The following is a 17957-nucleotide window of genomic DNA, read 5'->3' on the forward strand; positions in this document are numbered from 1 at the left end:
TGACATAACTCAAAAAGAAGTTTCTGTCAAACATTCTGCCTCGGTGTAAGAGGTGAGCTGATCAATTTAGTCAGTACGCATTGATTTGTAGGTGTGTTAAGGCAGATATCAGTCACATCTATAATTATGGGCATGATGTGGTGCTGGTGAAGTATTACTAGCGTGATCAGATTCCTAAAAAAAAGGTCAAGCCTTTAAACAATAATAAATTCTGCTTGTTTACAACTGGAAGATAAAAGTTCTGACCATATTTGAAAAAAAACAAATTCGGGTCAAGTCGCTTCCTTTCTCTTGCTACTGTAACGTTTTTAAATCTAGCTCAAATCAGACTAATGCAACGATCTAGTCAGAAATCCATCACACTTTGATGATTAACTGTACTCCAAGAAGTTCAGTCTACTACTTCAATCTACTATTTAACCTAGGGGACCTGTTTAGTGGTAGAGTATTGGGTTGGGTTGCAGCAGGAAAGGCATCCGGCGTAAAAACACGTTCCGCTGTGGCGACCCCTGAAGGGACGAGCCGAAAGCTGTCGATCTTCTAACTATTCAACCTGTTCCAGTGACGCGCTAGCTCCTGTCGCTAAAATCACAGCCGCACGCGACCGCAAAACACATAACGTTGCGCTAACTTCCTATGTTATGTACAACAGAGCACCCAGCCAGAGGCGAGTTGCCTTAAAATGAAGACCATAGTTACCGTCTTTAGGGACACAGCGTGTGGATCACATCAAGACTCACGTTAGGTTAAACAAACACAAGAGAAAAATTGGCCTTTTTCACGCCAGAGGTTCGTTGTTTGTTTGAAGCTGCAGCGCTGCTGCAAAAAGTTGCACTAAGCAACGACCGCAACTTAAGAAGAGTGAAGACAAACGGTGTTAGTGCGTTTGTTTCTTATTTGGCCACACACACGTTAACGCTAACGTTACAGAGTACAGTTCGGTGGAGCATAAGTTTATGTCCAGGACTTGTACTCACCCTATAGCAATCAGAACACTCCCTGCACCCAGTTCTTGTCTGTTCCACAGCAACTCTGACTGAATCTCTTAAAGGGAGTCTTTCCAGTGTCTCCCCTCTTCCTCGAAACGGGTACCGGAGAACTAACTGGGTAACAACTGCATTTTCTCTGTCCACCGAACTCCACCGTAAAAATCCTTGTCCAAGTTAGACTCTGTTGACTTGGTCCATGCACGGAATCAGCCCCAACCGACGACAGGGAAACGCTTACATATCCGGTGGTACCTTTCAAAATAAACGCGTTGCTTGATGAAAAACTTCTTGCGCTTATTAACATGGACCAAAGTAATGAACACTGGGAATTAACATCCGGTGCTAGTTTGTGCATTTAGGACAAGAAACTAACGTTATATTTAATATAACTTTTTTCATGTCTCCTGGGACATGATGATATGACACACTGAAACTGTTCAATGTAGTTTAAACTGGACTTTCACATCTGGTGGCCTCGTTTATTTCAGATGTAAAGGTAAAAAAAATCGTAGTAATGACAAACATATCAAACCTGATGATGACAAAACTTCAACGGTGGGCTGCAGATGTTAAACCACATAGTGTCCATAAGTTATTTATTATTCCGTGGAGATCATTAGTGGCAGGACACTGTGTCCTGCTCAGGCCAAGTGTTTGGGAAAGGATAAAAAGTACAGTGAGTGATACAAAAAACATTCATAGGAACATCTCACTGAAGTAATTTATTTATTTAAATTTGGATTAGATCAGATTCTAGTAATTATGCGATGTAATCATAATGTGATCTTCACAGTTTGGTGTTCAGCACTCGGTACCCCGCCCCTCCTTTACCATCATCCGTCATTATGGGTCAACGGGCAAGCTAGGATTTGGACGCCATCTGCTGGAATGTATTCACACTCACCTCTAAACAGTCATCTTACAAGAGCTGCTGCCATATTATGACATTGTGGAAATGTGTCTTCTGCTCTGGTGCTGCACGACCATCTTTGACTGTAAACCGATAGATTGGTTTTCCTAAGGCAACTGCACTGTGGCTAAGTTAAAGAAAGTCTTAGCTCTCAAACGTGTCCCATTCATATTTATTGCATGCACATAAAGCTTCTCGTGCTGTCTTTTTCAGACTGTCCACAGTGGCAATTACAAAAGTCAGAAAACTGTGACATATGCAAGGACCATTGTGTGCATGTCACTGCAAGGAAAAAACATTAGTGGTGCATTTGAACAACACTCATGTAGAAAGAAAAAGTAATTCTTTTTCTGATTAATTTCAGTGTGGTTTTATCAAAGTCAAATTTAACTGGTAACCAGTAAACCTATTTAATTTGCTCATTTCATTTGTATTAGTCTTTTTATAAAGCTTTTCTAAATGAATTAAGGTTTGTGACAATGATGGGGTGGTGTAAGTGTCCCCTTGTATTGACATTAAAGTTGACACTGGTATTATGATGATAACATGATGAACAAAATAGTGATATTTTAATAGACAAAATTTCAGAAATATTTTAAATTCAAATTCATTCACGTGCAGATACACCATAAAACTGAAGCAGAACCAGTGTTTGTTTGTTTTTTCCTGTGGAGAGTTTGTTCAGATCTTGTATGACAGATTCTGGATGACTAAATGAACAAACATTCTTAATATGAGAATGCATAAGTACCACGAAGCACTTGTGGCATTTCCCGTATGTACCACTTTAGTCATATAATCTGGTTGTATAACTGGTTTTGGCTTATGGCCCATCGTTTCGCTCAAAAAATAATCTTATTCATAGCAATCACAATGATTGATAAAACTGAACTCCAACAATGTTGTCTTGTCTTCATATTGAATACTCTGCTACAATACTGTCTCACAAGAATCAGTTACAGTAGACTACAACCCACTGAAAGTCCTTAATACAAATGTCATCTCCATTGAACTGTGGTGATTTCTGAAACCATCTGGCTGCACTAGTTAGGATTGTTCTGTTTAGTAATGAAGCCGAATACTATACAAATTTGCAAACAATCAGGTAAGGCCTAATGAGTGACCAATTTTCATCTTAAGTTAAAACTGCTGTGATCTGCTGATAAATATTTTAATATTTTTGGAAAGTTGAAAATCAATCATACACATGTACTCCCCTAGTATCATAGGAAGCTAATTGAGAAATTAGCCAATTTGCCCTTTAAAATAATCTTGAACCATTCATTAAAAAAATGTCATTTTCCTTTTCCTTTTGTGTGTTTTCCCTTATTCCAATAATGAACACTCAAACTCAAGTATCATCATGAGTTGATACATTCTTTTTCTTCAGACCTTCAGGTAATATTCAACCCAACTATGGGCCATTTTATTTTTAAATCTGTGAAATACCATTCCTCATTTTGAACATAATTATCACAACCAAACATACATCTTTCAGAGTACTTAGAGGGTTTACAGGTATTAATCATAAGGTTAGTTTTATTTTACTTTACTTTAAATATAGAGCTTATTTGACACTTTGAAAAAAATCTCTGCGCATACTGGTGACATATCCCCAAGTTAAACACTTACTGGAGTGTCAGATGTGGACTGTTAGATGATGAATTCAGTGACCTAGAGGAGGTATCAGACTCCCCCAGTGGTCCTGTAATGTAATATATACAGAACATTATATATTAATTACACTGCAGCTAACAGTAAAATATCTGATGAATACAAAACATTTAATTTGTTTTGCAATGTATAAAACAGCCTTCCTTATGATCTCATAGTGCAGTAACTTCAATTATTCAGTGGGCTTACAATGTAACCAGCCAAGAAAAATGCCAATGAACTGCGTAAATCGTGTTCATTCACAACAACATGTAGCGGGTTAGGCCTCCTCCTCGAAGCTCTCGCAGGCGCTGGCAGTGTCGCAGCATGTTCAGAATCCCCTGAAAGCGTTTGTCCACCTTTATCTGAGTGAACTCACGAAGGTCATCCTCCACCACGAAAAACTGACCTGCAACGCATTTTAACAGTGTGACCAGTCAGTTTGTATGCACCTACATTGTCTTCCAGGGAACTGAGTAAACACTGGGTCTTTCAACGCAAATTTACATTTTTTGGGTCCACATCATGTGTTGCAGATTGTTTTTAACATTTTTGCCCATCATTCTACACTAAGTAACTCATAATGACAAATGTGTTTTTTGGTTTTGTTTTTTTTTTTAATCTGCAAAACTTTCTAAAACAAGTTTTAAAAGTCATTATGTGCTATTGCAGATAGATTGCTCAGCCAAAATGGTTATGCTTAAAAAATTAAAGACAAAAGTCTAAAATTATTACGAATCTGAATACTTTCTGAAGCCCCTGACTAACAGTTTAGGCTGCTGACAGTTTACCTTTTGTATCTTTCCTCTCCTGCTCCTTAAAGCGCTGGTGCAGCTTGCGTGAATGATTGTTGAGAGTTTTCACTGACTGGTGAAGGATCTTGTACTTGGCTGCTACAGCTGTGTTGATGCTCTGAACCGCAGCATTAAGCTGATCATATGACACCCGTCCTTTCATATACCTTAGAGGGACACAATTGACACACACACACACACACACACACACACACACAGGTTAAAGTTCATATAATCATCACATGTTAAACAGCTACAGCAAGTTAGCTGATAATACAGCTAATGAAAGTTAATAAAATTAGATGTGTTTTAGATGTGTAACCAGGGAAAGACCTGACCTTGTTGGTGCACTAGGTGAGTTTTGGGGTTTTAGATCAGGAAATGTAGTTGTAATTTCAGTTAGGTTCCCCTTTAAATAAATTACCCATTTCAAATATTGAACTAATTCTTTAAAAGATAAATTCCTTGCTGTGTGAGAACAGCCTAAATTGCTTGTATTTAAGTACAACAGTGTTTTCACTATTAGATTGGCCACTTCTCTTTTGTAGGAGTGTTACTACATTTATGAGGCAAAACTGAACAATGATAATCAACTTAGAACACCAGACACAAAACTGTGTGAATTGACAAAGGAAACAATATTTTACTTTTGCTGCAAATAAAAATGTAGTGGCTGTTTTATTGGTGCCGGATTTTAGTGCTGATTTCTCATTTGCTGTGCAGAACACTATCAATAATATGCACTAACTGCTGGACACTTGCAACAGATGATGCCATCAATTGACTAGTGTATGTCCAAAAAACTGTTGTGTGAACACTGTTAAACCAAAACAGCTCCAACTTGCCAACATATAAACTTGTCAAATTATTGAGGGTTTCTGTGTCTTTAAATGTGCCCTGTGGTTTCTGCCACAAAGACGTCATCAGTAGATCTTTTAAGTCCTGTAAGTTGCTGCTTTGAGACCGTTTGCTGTCAGAAACAATGTCCAAAAAACCTGGTCAGTTTCAAGATACATTTCAAATTAGGCTCAACAGTTAAAACATGCAGTTGCTTCAGAAAGTAATCATACTGCTTCACGTTTTGCAAGAATCCTGGTGGTTCCAGACTTCTTCCATTTGACAATTATTGAGGCCACTGTAGTCCTAGGAACAGCTTTAGAAATGGTGTTTACACTTGTTCTGATTTGTGCCTCACCACTAAATGTTACTGCATAGGCAATGGTCTTCTCAGCTTGGCGTGTGTCCTGACATGCAGTGTGTATTGTGGGATTCACATTTTGTTCTTTTGGTGCTGTATTTCAGCTACTTTTTGTCAATCTGATGCTTTCATGTCATAGTTTTTTCAAATTCACTTCCTTTGAAAAGTAATCAGTTTGATGCTGTACATTTTGGAAAATATTGCTGCTCAACAAATAAGGTCTTATTTAATGTAATGTCAAGAAGAGGAGTCAAAGCTTAAAGGGAAATTATTATTACTTGTTTATTATTGTCAGCTTCAGGTTTTACTGTACTTAGTTTTATATAGTCTATATGTGGAGATGGAGACAGACATGGCAGGGAGTGACTCTTGTGGTTGGAAAGTTTCTGGTTATGACTTGACACCACAAAATAGTGGTTGAGAATAGTAGATCATTACACCAAACTAAAACATGTCTTAACATTAGTTGCGGGTTCCTTTAAAAAAAAAGGTTGCATATCAGTGAAGGACACTTACTGAGGAATGCTCTCAAACTCTGGCATTGTGATAATGTCCACCTCTCTGACGTAGCTCTTGTTGGTCTTTTTGTCATGTTGGGGTGGGACAACCTGCATGTCTGCTTCTGCTTTCTGGCTTACTACAGATTCACGTTCACTGAGAGACAAGACAAACATTATAAAGAAAACATCAGTCTATCACTCAAGGCAGAAGATTGTTTTCTCTTTGTACAGTAAGGCAGCTGGCCAATCAGCACAGTGTAGACAAAGGGTGAGGAGGGCCCCAAAGAGACAAGGGCTAGAGGCCTGTCTCTTTGGAGTAGAAATATAAAGTTAGAATCAATATGGACATTTTAATTGTTAACAAACCCTCATTATGAACAACTGTTTTACAGTGCTTTCAAGGTTGTTTTACATAGTTGGTCTACTCCATAGGTTTTTATGTTTGAATTAAGGATATAAAAGAAGAACCTGTCTTATCTTGTTCAGATTTGAACTATGGGAAATGTGTTATTTTTCTGTATAAAACATCAGGAAAATAGAAAAACATAAGGCGTCCTCACTTTGCTGGGCTTTTCTTCCTCGGCATATGTGACGGCATGTTGTCCCTCATGTGCTGGACATACTCCAGATTGTTCTGAAATAATGCCTCAAGTTCCTGCAACACAAACAGACTTTAATGCAGAAATAATTGTATAGGTCACATTATGTTTAACACTTAGTAGTCAAGTTTAGGGGCACAGAAATAATCAGACACACATTAAGTCAAATAAAAGCATGATTATTGTGTGGATATCTTTGCAGTCAGTCTTTAAAGTATTCAGAATCTTTCTATGTTCCCTCTGGATTCGCTCAAAGACTCGTAATGCAGTTCTGACTTGTGGGTTCTCTCTGCTATTAGTGGGGTCTTCAAGTAGCGTAGCTTAATCAGGTCCAGTGAGTCTATCACTTCATCTTGAAAAGCATTTGGTTGCTTTGACCATATTGTATGTTTTGGACCATTGTTCTGCTAAATGAAGGAGTGGGATATCCTAACATGAATTGTCCAGTCAATGATCTATATAGACTTTATACTTGAAGCTGGCAGGGTGAGGTCCATTTGATTTGAGTGTTTGCATTCTCACATACAGCTCTTCAGGTGAATGTCTAGAAAAATATAAGATCCCAGTGCATGTCTGAGAAAAGTTCTTTGCAGGTTAATGCCAATTCTCTGAGACAATAGCACTAGTCAAAATCTGATCTTTTCAGCAGTGAAGACAAACCAAAAAGGCTGTGTTTGCTGATGGCTGGTGATCAACTGAGTGCAATTCACTGTAAAACACATACAATTTACCTTTAAATGCTTTAGTTGCTCTTTTTGCTGTTCAACACATTTTTCAAATTCCAACAGGAGTTCCCCCAGTGCAAAAAGTTCCTGTCCAAGTTTCTTCATCTTATTTTGAGGCAACTCTAAATGTGGACAGTGAAAAATTATATGACATATTCATATATATACACTTTATACATGTACATATTGGAACTGAAATTACAAGTCCTGTCTAACATAAATCAATGCTTCATACCAACAACTGACAGATCCACAATGCGTTGCAGTGATGATATCCTCTCATTAAGGTGGTGGCTGATATCCTCAAGCTCCCTCATCTCTCTGAAATATGGACACATTCAGTCAATTGAAATATGGCAATTTAATAAATCATAGGCATCATAGGCATGTGTATTGGCAGTGATAATATACAATACATTTAAAGACACCAAATAATAATATGAAATGTCCAAGGTTTCTAAACTAAATAAATAAAGTAAAACTTGTATATAAAATAACCATAAACGAGGTTACAGAGGTAGTAGTATAAAAAAAAAATGAACACTGCCTTCTGCACCGTAACATGCCAATGTTTACTAGGGGCTCAGTAATGCTCCGAAGGCGTTGGAATAACGTTACTTCTATGAGACATATTAACAGTGAGGAGGTGTCTAGCAACATACACGCTTTAAGTATGTGTATAACATTTATGAGTAAACCTAAAAGTATTTAAAGAAATACTTACTTCTCTTTTTTGACGCTGGTCTCCCGGTTTAATTTGAATCGACAATCGTTACGTCACGATTAGCGCATGCGGGCTCTTGCTCTTCTTCTTCTTCTTCTTCTTCTTCTTCTTCTTCTTCTTCTTCTTCTTCTTCTTCTTCTTCTTCTTCTTCTTCTTCGACGCAGTGGCGCCAAAGTATGTCGCATTAGCGTCCTCTTCCGTGCGGTGGACGATTGACCTTACGGATGATACTGCATCTGCTTTACTATGACAGAGTATTGATCAAACTCTTTCCAATAGAAACTGTATTTTCGATTAAGGCTGAAAGTTTTAAATATACATAAAACAAATTTGCTTCATGCTGCTGTTCATAGTAGCTCTGTAATGCTTGTAGGATTTTTTTCATTGCTTTTGCATTTTCTTTGTGTTTGACACTGGTCACAAATTCCATTTGGATGTTTACTAAATGACTTCAATATCCTATTTAATGAACTGTGTCCTATTATTAACCTATTAACTATTGTTCACAGCCCATGGCCATGTTAATGTCTTTGCTTATGCCTTGCTAATGGGTATCTCAACTACTGTTTCTTCTTTTGCATGTTTGTCTGCTTTGTTACTTCCCTTAATACCTCTAGGTACTGGAATCCATATGAACTGAACAGTACCTCTCATTTAAACATTTTCTACCCACTGTGGTGCCTTTAGAATTTCAGCAAGTTCTACCGTGTATACTGATAGAATGTTGGAGGTTCTTTTACTATTTGCAACATCCTAGTTCAGGAATTACAATAATAATAATAATAATAATATTAATAATAACCTTGCCATTAACTGTTCCCTAGGCATCTTCTGAATGCACTACTGCCTGATTTTAGAGTCTGTAAAGTAAGAGTTGTAGCTAAAAACCTATGTGCATTACATCCAAAGCCAAACATTAATCTTTCCACAATCATCATTAAAATATTACAAATAAAATCTCTTAATTTATAAAGTATTTAGACAGTCAGGTGCATTCTGTTTGTTTTTTTGTTTTTTTTGTTTTTTTTCCTGAGATGAGTCCAATTGATTAGACATACAGCAGCTTAGGTACACACCTGTGGGTCTCACAATTCAACTTTATTAGTGAGGCACAGAAGAGGGTAAGAGAATAAAATAATTTTGATTTTTTTTTATCAAGAGCACAGTGGCCCTAGTGTAGTTGGAAAGCAAGTACAGTGAATCTAGAAATCTTTCTTTAGTTTACAAGGATTTGAATACTAGGAATAGAGTATCTAATCTTAAAAACATCATAAACCAAGAAGACCCCTTCTGACCCTCTGGTTTTACTCATTTAGCTGTTCCAACTGCGGGACCTGAACCTTCAGTGATCCTTCAATGAAAAATTCATAAACCCACTGATACTCTAAATTTATCAGTGCTATATATAAGCATGGTGGATTATAATAAAGTGTATGATCTCTATCTTGGGGTACACATGCACACATACACACACCCCCACAACCCTTGTATGTATCACTTTAAGTTGTTTTATTTTCATTAACTTTTTATGTGTCCACATTGGGGCCGGTCCCGAGCCTGGATAAAGTGGGAGGGTTGTGGCAGGAAGGGCATCTGGCGTAAAATCTCATACCAAATCAACTAGTGGAACATTGTTCCACTGTGGCGACCCCTGAAGGGACAAGCCAAAAGCCATTGATCCTAGTGTGTGTCCTGATTAAGGGGGCGGAACAGTATAGCGGAAGACTATTTCCTACAAACTTGTCTATTAGACTGCATTTCCTAAGTATACATAATGGGACAAAACACCCTGCCCTCAACTTCACAAAATGTCAGAAAAAATATTTTGTGAAAAATGTAAATACAAAGAAAATGCACCCATTTGCAGCTCACCGAAAGCCTATTTAATAATAACATATTAAATCTGAAAATTTTTAAGCCAGAATCGCATTTCAAAATATTTTGGACAGGGACATTACCAGTGTGTTTCATCACCTCAGTCCATTGTTTCCTGGATCCTGTCCTGGATCTTGTTTATATATGTTTGATCAAATATATTTTAATATCCATGAACTCTTTTCTCATTCTCTTTTCTCAATCTCTCTGTGTTTGGTGTTTAGTAGCCAAGAGGTCTCTTACCAAAAACATAAAGCCAAACAGATAGGTGAAAGGCATGGAAGACAAAGCACCAAAAACTAAAACATCTCTTAAAACAGTCCAGACCCTGTCCAGGGTGTAGAGTTCTGGGAGAGATCCATGGCCCCAGATCTGGAGGTGCTGACCGGTATCACAGCCACTTCATCCTCGACTGAAAACCATCCTAGTGCATGCTGGAGGTCATGGTCTGATGAAGCCAACAGAGCCACATCATCTGCAAAAAGCATAAAAGAGATTCTGAGGTCCCCAAGCCAGACACTCTTCTCCCCCCTGGCTACTCCTAGAAATCTTGTCCATGAAAATCGCAAAAAGGATCGGTGATGAAGGGCAACCCTGACGAAGGCCAACACATACTGGGAATGTGATTGACTTATTACAGATAATACGGACACAACTCCTACTCTGGTTGTAGAAGAACCGTCCCTGGCCCCCCAATACTCCTGTAATACCTCCCACAAAACCCCACTAGGAACACGGTCAGAAGCCCTTTTAAAAACCCATCCTCCATGGGACACTGAAAAGGTCTGTCAACCAGGACAGCCCTACAATCTCCAGAGCCTTCAGCATCTCAGGGCGGATCTCATTCGCAACTGGTGACTTTCCACAGAGGAGCTCTTTAACTATCTCAGAGACCTCCACCTGTGTTATTGATAAAGCTTCCCTAAGACTTCAGACTCTGCCTCCTCTTCAGAGGGCAAATTGAACAGCTTCAGGAACTCCTCAAAGTTTTCCTTCCACAGCCCAACAATATCCCCTGTCCAGGTCAGCAGTTCTCCTCCCCTGCTTAATAAAGCCCGGGCTAAACCCTGCTTTCCCTTTCTGAGCTGTCTTATGGTTTTCCCGAACTTCCCAGAGGCCAACCGAAAGTCCTTCTCCATAGCCACTCCGAACTCCTCCTTTCCTGCGTTTGCAACCACCCAAGCCGCAGCCCTTCTGGCCTTCTGGTACCTGATCTGCTGATCAACCAGGCGTTCCCAGCACACCCTCACTCCACGTTTGAGCTTACCAGGTTCGTCTGGCATCCTACCCACCACGGGATCCAACTGTTGACATTTCTGCTCCTCTCTTCACCTGAGTATCAAAGACATGAGCCCTCAAATCTGATGATACGACCACAAAGTCAATCATTGACCTGAGGCCTAAGGTGTTCTGGTATCATGTACACTTATGACTAGACCTATGCTCAAATATGATGTTTGTTTAGGCCAAACTATGACTAGCACAGAAGTGCATGACAAAGGTTCAGATCAGGCAGGCCGTTCCTCTTCCAGGTTTCTCCATCATTGCCCACGTTGAAATCCCCCAAAAGAACTGTGGAGTCCCCAGTCTGTTGTCTGTCTGTGTGAGAGCTGTTGCCCAGAGCAAAGTTAATGTGTGTATTGGAGATGGGCAGTGGGCCTAGAGAGCAGCTTGGATTTCAGACCCTTTCCATAATGCTATTTCAGCCATGAATGGCATGACAAGTGCTAAGACATACTCTGTGTTGAAAGACTGCTGCACAGCAGACTCACTTTTAACTTTAAGACTTGTCTGAACTGAAGTGAGCAAAGTTAAATCTTGTCTGGAGGACACCCAAAGGGTTGAGGTCAGCTGGGACAACTGGAAATAGTACATAACCAAATTATACGTTTCACAAATTTCCACATGGATTAACATCAGAACTAAAAACTGATGTCACTTCTCAAAAACCCAGAGTTAAGTGTGCAGAAATGATGATTTGAGGCTTGTTGCCTCTGCAAATAACATCAGCATCTACAGAGTATCATTATAACTCAGGTTGTTTAAGATGGACTGAGATTCAGGCTTTAGGAGGCTTTAAGATGTAGCTAAAGGTGTTTCTCCCTCCACAGACACAGGGGCTTTAGTAGCAGTGAGAAGTCACAGTTTATGGGTTAGGAGGAAAACCAGAAGCTAAAGGAAGCAGACACATTAGACTGCCCTCACTCTCAACTTCAAACTCATTATTGTGGTGAAGTGGCACAATAAAAATATGAACAAAAAGATATCATCTGTGTAAAAATATCAATCCCTTATCTTACCCACCTATCCTGTTCTGTCTCATGGGGGAGTGGTACCTATCCCGGCTGCCATTGGGTAAGAGTGCTTTAATGCTACTAATTTTAATGTTATGTATTTGTTTTCTTAGCAGTAAAATACAGGAGGTGACCTGTTCCACAAGACATCCTTCAGGTGAGAAATGTTAAGAATTGGACAGCATTTTTTAACCTGTAGTATACATGTGGAGTCACCCATAATGTGTATGTAAACAGTTTAATATTATAAAATGTAAAAAATGTTTGTAAGTCTTAGAGCACTACCGCCTTACAGCTGGAAGATTGCGGATTCATGCCCCAGCAGGCCATGGCCTTTCTGTGTGGAGTTTGCATGTTCTCCCCGTTCTTGCATTGGTTTCCCCTCAGAACTCTGGCTAGAAATTGTAAAATTGTGAAATTGTAACATTGTAAAAGTAGAATTCCTGACAGAACTGCTATATTGGATTGAAATAAATTCACAGGTGGCCATAGTGTTATGCCTGATCAGTGTATGTGTAATCGATATTTGACTACTTTTCAGATAAAGCTACGAAAAGTTTTATTTTATTATTGTGTACAGCAGACACCTGTCAGCAAGAATGAGAACATCTTTATCTTCTGCAAACTTTAGTTCCAAGATGTATTTTTTTGATCAGATTAAAATTATTTTGAGAAATAATAATTATTTCGAGAAATAATAATTCATTGAATAACGGAGCTTCCACTGGTATCACATTGTTTGTTTTGTTTACTTTGACATTTAACATGACTTAACTTTGCTAACTAAGTTAGCAGAGCAGCTTTATATGTCCAGCTTTGCTGGAGTCACCAAAAGTCAACTTATTAGCTTGACTAGCAGGCTGCAAATAATCAGCTAGCTCAGACAATACGTTTTTGTGGTAAACTGATGAAATCTGTGTCTGACTATCAACCTATGAATGATTATGGAATTTAGGATCAAAGAAATTTGGACAAGTGTACTATAAACCACTACAATGTGTTAATGTAAGTTACTGTGCTATGTGGTGTGTATTTTATTATATTTTCCATATCTTAAGCATAGTGGTTTTATGTTGCATAAATGTTTGCCTAGGGCCCCAACAGACTGTAGGATCTCCACTGTTTAGCCCATTTCACTATAAACACATGTTAAAGATGACAAAATCCTCATTAAGGTGCAGTACCAAAACTGCAGGAAGTACATCGAAGTCCTAATTTTTATGATTAATTATCATTTCAGATGGATACAGTAAGTTGTTATGCTGTCTTATTATGCTTAGAAAATTCTCTGTCCCTTTGAAGAAGATCACTGCGTAAGATGATTCCAGTACTGAGGTACTGCTGAATTACAGTATCTACTTTGGAGGGGATTTGCTTTGTTAGGAGCCAAGATGATAAAGCTAAAGAATGCATTTGTGACACAATTAAATGAATTTCAATATTTTTAACTAATAAAACAAATCCTGCAGACAAAACCAGGGGGAACAACGGTGTTTGACAAATGCTAAGGAACTGCAACTCTGTGTGACAGTAGAAGGTGCCAGATGGTTAATATTCCTACAGCACACATGCCAATGGTATAAGGTCTGGGCCTGTCAAATCAAAAATACTGTCTGATGTTGAAAATGGTGATGTGATTTCTAATATGTCACAAATTGACATGTCAAGTAAAATAAAGGTCACAACTTGACTTAGACATAATTGTATTGGATAGCACACAGGTCTTATTGTTTTGAGTATTTCTTCTTCAGAACTGTCAACAACACCTACTACTGTGGTCAGGATTAACAATAACCCAGGCAAGAACAGAGAGCACACAAGTACTGTATGAGCACACTGCTTCTTATAGACGTTGTGAATAAACTGCATGTGGACCCGCACATGTACGTGATCCTCTGCAGGAACATGTTTGACTTTTTGGATACATTAAATTATTGGCTGTTCTGCGTATCTAAATATTAGTTATCCATATCTTCGGTAACATTCTTTCTATGCTGTTGCTGCTACAAATACAGAACCTATGTTCACCCCAAGCTGTCAATCCCCCCGTTTTTAAAGTAGTGATCCAGTTGAAAATGATCCAGTTCAGGTGATGAAGCAGGGGTATTTTCACTGAGGCTGAGTTACAGCAAAGGCTATTTCAAGCAGTAGCAACCATGTCCTGTTGGAAATGGGCTATGTTTAATGAGTGAGGGAAACCAATAAATTATTTATCTTTCTAATATTCGGTTTTATGCATCAGCATGTAAAATATATAGAGAATTCAAAATGATTGTTAATATGTCACAATCAAGAAATCTCTAGTTAGAACGAATAAACAGTAAAGCAAATCTCACTGGCATAGTGTATATTCAACTTATAGCCGCTGAACATATACTAACTACATAATGAAACATAAGTCATACTTACAGTAAACAAAAGATAAAAAAGTTCATAACTTGGTTAAGCTGAAACACTGTTGCTTAGTAACTATGTTGACTTGAACCTGGACACCTTAAATTATTTTTACTGCTGGATAACTTTAGCTACCTGACAAGTATTAGGAAGCGCTGCAAACCAGCAACATTAGACTTGTGATGATAGAATTATTTCCAACACATAGCTTTGAGAATCCTAGACTTGATTTTAAAAAATGTTGTAGTCAAGATATTTGCTCTACACTTAACCCAATGAGACAGCAAAGAGAGGCAGGCTGTCATAACATGGGCTTTTCAACTTTATTATTTCAATGAATGTTATGATCTTAACTACACTGCTCTTTGCCCAATAGAAACGATGTCTGTTTTGGTTTAAACTATTTAAACCAAAACGAACACAAGGGGAGTTAATTGTAAGCAGCTAATAAAGGTTAAGGTCTCTGTGGCCCCAGGGCTCCTGGCATGATCACAGAACATTCGCCCTGGATCAAGAAGCACTTAAGCCTCCGCTGCTACTGTGTCTCACACAGAGCCACCCGCCCCTGCCCCCAACCAAAAGTTTGGAGACATTTACCAGGGCGAGCAGTAGAACAAGCATCTCCTTCTATGGCCAAGGTTTCCTACCCGCCGCTCTTTCTTTTTGGAGGCACGGCAACATCCAGGGAACCTGGGGGCACCAGTTAATACCTATGACACCTTCACCAGAATCCACAGATCAATCAGGAAGGGCCTGATTGCCCTGAGCCGATAGGCTCTTTGGGCTGCTCCTCCGGGATGCAGCCACCCACTTCCAGCAGGCTTCAGAAGAGGCAGAGTGGTTGAAGCAACTAACTTCATGGAGTCGCACACCACCCAGGTCTTTGTGCCCCCAGGCGTGACCAGAGATTGACCTGGGTCGAGACACACTTCAGCCTCCGTTGCAACTGCGTCTCAGGCCGGACTCAGATGATAATCTTTTTCCCGGCATCCATGCCACCTCACCTCAGCCCTTTCATTCATGCCTACCCGTGCGCAGAGCGAACATCCAGCTCCTGCAGCGACAGAGAGGGCTCTTCACTGTCTGTCGTTCATGCCAACAGAGGGTCCCCCAGATGTGTGCTCCCCCACTCTCACAGCGGCAAAATCAACTTTCCATGAAAGAGTGGATGGACAAATTAATAAAGATGGGTTACAGCTGTCAGTTTGCCACCCTTCCTCCTCTTTTCATTGGAGTATCATTGGTGATGTCATCTGAGAGAGAAACAGCTGCTCTGATGAGGGAGTTAAAGGAGCTTTGGGAGAAAAGAGCCATCTCCAGAGTTCCAGCAGGCGAGGAAAACCAGGGTTTTTACTCCCGTTACTTCCTAGTTCCCAAAAAGATGAGAGGAATGTGACCCATTCTCGACCTGTCTCTTTTCAAAAAATTCAATTGTGAAGAGACCGTTCCACATGCTCACAATAAAGCATGTGCGATGGTCTCACACAACCAGTGGGACAGCTGCTGGGAATGTTGGGAATGTAAATGTTCTCTGTAATGCACAAACAGCTGCTGTCTGTCTGAAAATTGCAGTGCGTGCTATATAGCGTGTGCACAAGACTGAGATCAGACATCGACCGCTGTTCTGTCAACAGGAAGTGTCGTCACACATATCAGTGTTCACAGATACCTCTCTGATTGGGTGTGGTGGGATGTGTCTGTCTCAGGTCCTGGTAGGAAAATGGTAGGGATCCACCATCTCTCCACATTAACTGTCTGGAACTCTCCACAGTGTTGAAAGTTTACAAACACTCAACTGTTGAAAGACAAAGATGTGATGGTGAGACAGCTGCAGCCTACATCCATCGTCAGGGCGAAGTTCGCTCAGCCCGCCTTCTCGTAACAGCCAGAGGTCTCTTGTTGTGGACCCACAGAAACCTGCGCTCCATCAGAGCAGTCTACATCCCAGGGAAACAGAACTGGGCTGCAGACCTCATGTCACAGGGAGGGCCTCTTCAGAGCCAGTGGAGGCTGAACCCCTCACTAGTTCAGCTGTTGTGGGACAGGTTCAGGAGAGCAGAGGTCGATCTGTTTGCCTCCCGCGAAAAAACACAATGTCCTCTCTGGTTCAACATGAGCGCGCAGGACGATCTACCTCTCTGCCTTCTCTCACCGCCCGCGGCCCAGAGCCCTCCGCTATGCTTTCCACCCATTCCTCTTATCCCAAGCCTCCCAGCATGGGTACAGGAAGACCAACTATCAGTCATTCTAGTGGCTCCAGAGGGCACAAGCGCATCTTACGACAATGATTCAGCTTCTGTTGGGCTTACCATGGAACGGAAACGGAAGCATTTGGAGAGCTTAGGGCTCCCACCTGCAGTTATACAGACCATTCAAGGCACAAGGGCTAATCTACAACAGCCTCTTATGCAGCAAAATGGTCCGCTTTTCATCTATGGTGTTTGGAGAGGAGCATGGACCCCACATCATGTTCCAAATCCTAACTTTCCTCCAGCTGTTATTGGAGAGAAATCTCGCCCTATCCAAAATTAAAACCTACGCTGCAGCAATTTCATCCTGTCATGAAGGTCAAATCCAGAGTTATTACACTAGACTGGTTTTTCTTCTTCCCCACACAAATGAGATGGACAAAGAGTTTCACCATCTCATTCTGCAGCTCGCACTGCAATCTTCAGACAGACAGCAGCTCTGCATTACAGAGAAGATTCCCAAGGGAAACCTCTGACCAAACAGCGGCTGTCCACTGGTTGTGTGAGGCCATCACACAGGCTTTTGTGTCACTAGGGAGGAAGGACATGCGTGCAGAGCTGTGTCTTAATCCACTGTTCTCCTCAATCGGATGTCAGTGGAGGGTATTTGTGCAGCACCATCATGAGCTTCAATATGGGCTTTTATTCGTTTCTATTTATGAGACACATTGGAGTTCTCTCAATCTCACTCTGTGTCATGTGTCTAATTCATTAGGTGTAAATGTGCAAACCTTACATGCCTATTGAGACACTGTGTGCTCAAAGTTATTGAATTGTCTACTATTGTCTATTGATTAATAAATAATGCTTGCCTACTCTCACACTTTGCTGTTCTCAAGCTCTGCTGACCGAATATTTATGCAAACAGAGCCTCATGAAGGCCACAAACTGAAAAGCATTGGTCAAGGTGATCTGGAAGCCCTCTTGGCAATTGACCTTTTCAGTTTGGTTCTCAGTTTGGAGGTTGACTGTTGTGCAGGAAGGTTGTCTACCAATCTCGCTGTTGTCCCACCTCCTCCAGTCACATGTTGAAGTGTCCTTAAGCAAGACAAT

At 40.1% G+C, this 17957-nt stretch overlaps 2 protein-coding genes across 9 annotated transcripts in view; both read right to left on the minus strand.

The window, feature by feature from the left end:
* The window catches only part of akap13 (A-kinase anchoring protein 13), a 114131-nt gene extending 112912 nt beyond the window's left edge, over positions 1 to 1219 (minus strand). For all 7 annotated transcript variants that reach the window (XR_010914246.1, XM_067502283.1, XM_067502285.1 and 4 more), the window contains exon 1: positions 978 to 1219. The gene's annotated coding sequence lies outside the window, so the exon portion shown is untranslated. The remainder of the gene's footprint in view (positions 1 to 977) is intronic.
* Positions 1220 to 2079: 860 nt separating this feature from the next.
* On the minus strand, positions 2080 to 8190 carry ska1 (spindle and kinetochore associated complex subunit 1). 2 transcript variants are annotated; one of them, XR_010914295.1, is made up of 8 exons: positions 8093 to 8190; positions 7604 to 7689; positions 7375 to 7490; positions 6605 to 6699; positions 6061 to 6198; positions 4344 to 4513; positions 3763 to 3961; positions 2080 to 3604 (listed from the first exon to the last, which is right to left on the minus strand). XR_010914295.1 is itself a non-coding variant. In XM_067502828.1 (7 exons), the coding sequence occupies exons 2-7, from the start codon at positions 7683 to 7685 to the stop codon at positions 3813 to 3815; spliced, it is 750 nt and encodes a 249-aa protein (XP_067358929.1). In that variant the 5' UTR covers positions 7686 to 7689; positions 8093 to 8190; the 3' UTR covers positions 2082 to 3812. The 2 variants fall into 2 exon arrangements, 1 of the variants encoding a protein (XP_067358929.1); XM_067502828.1 differs by having other exon boundaries at positions 2082 to 3961.
* Positions 8191 to 17957: the final 9767 nt, after the last annotated feature.

Source organism: Channa argus, chromosome 4 (assembly GCF_033026475.1).
Source record: "Channa argus isolate prfri chromosome 4, Channa argus male v1.0, whole genome shotgun sequence".
NCBI classification, from domain to species: Eukaryota; Metazoa; Chordata; class Actinopteri; order Anabantiformes; family Channidae; genus Channa; species Channa argus.

What these genes read in the sequence shown, in the direction of transcription:
- ska1 (XM_067502828.1), bottom strand. Translation starts at nt 7,685, where the DNA reads ATGAGGGAGCTTGAGGATATCAGCCACCACCTTAATGAGAGGATATCA. An exon ending in TGTGGATCTGTCAGTTGTTG is followed by an intron (nt 7,491 to 7,603) that starts GTATGAAGCATT and finishes GTCCACATTTAG; the next exon opens with AGTTGCCTCAAAATAAGATG. An exon ending in GGAGAGGAAAGATACAAAAG is followed by an intron (nt 3,962 to 4,343) that starts GTAAACTGTCAG and finishes AATGCGTTGCAG; the next exon opens with GTCAGTTTTTCGTGGTGGAG.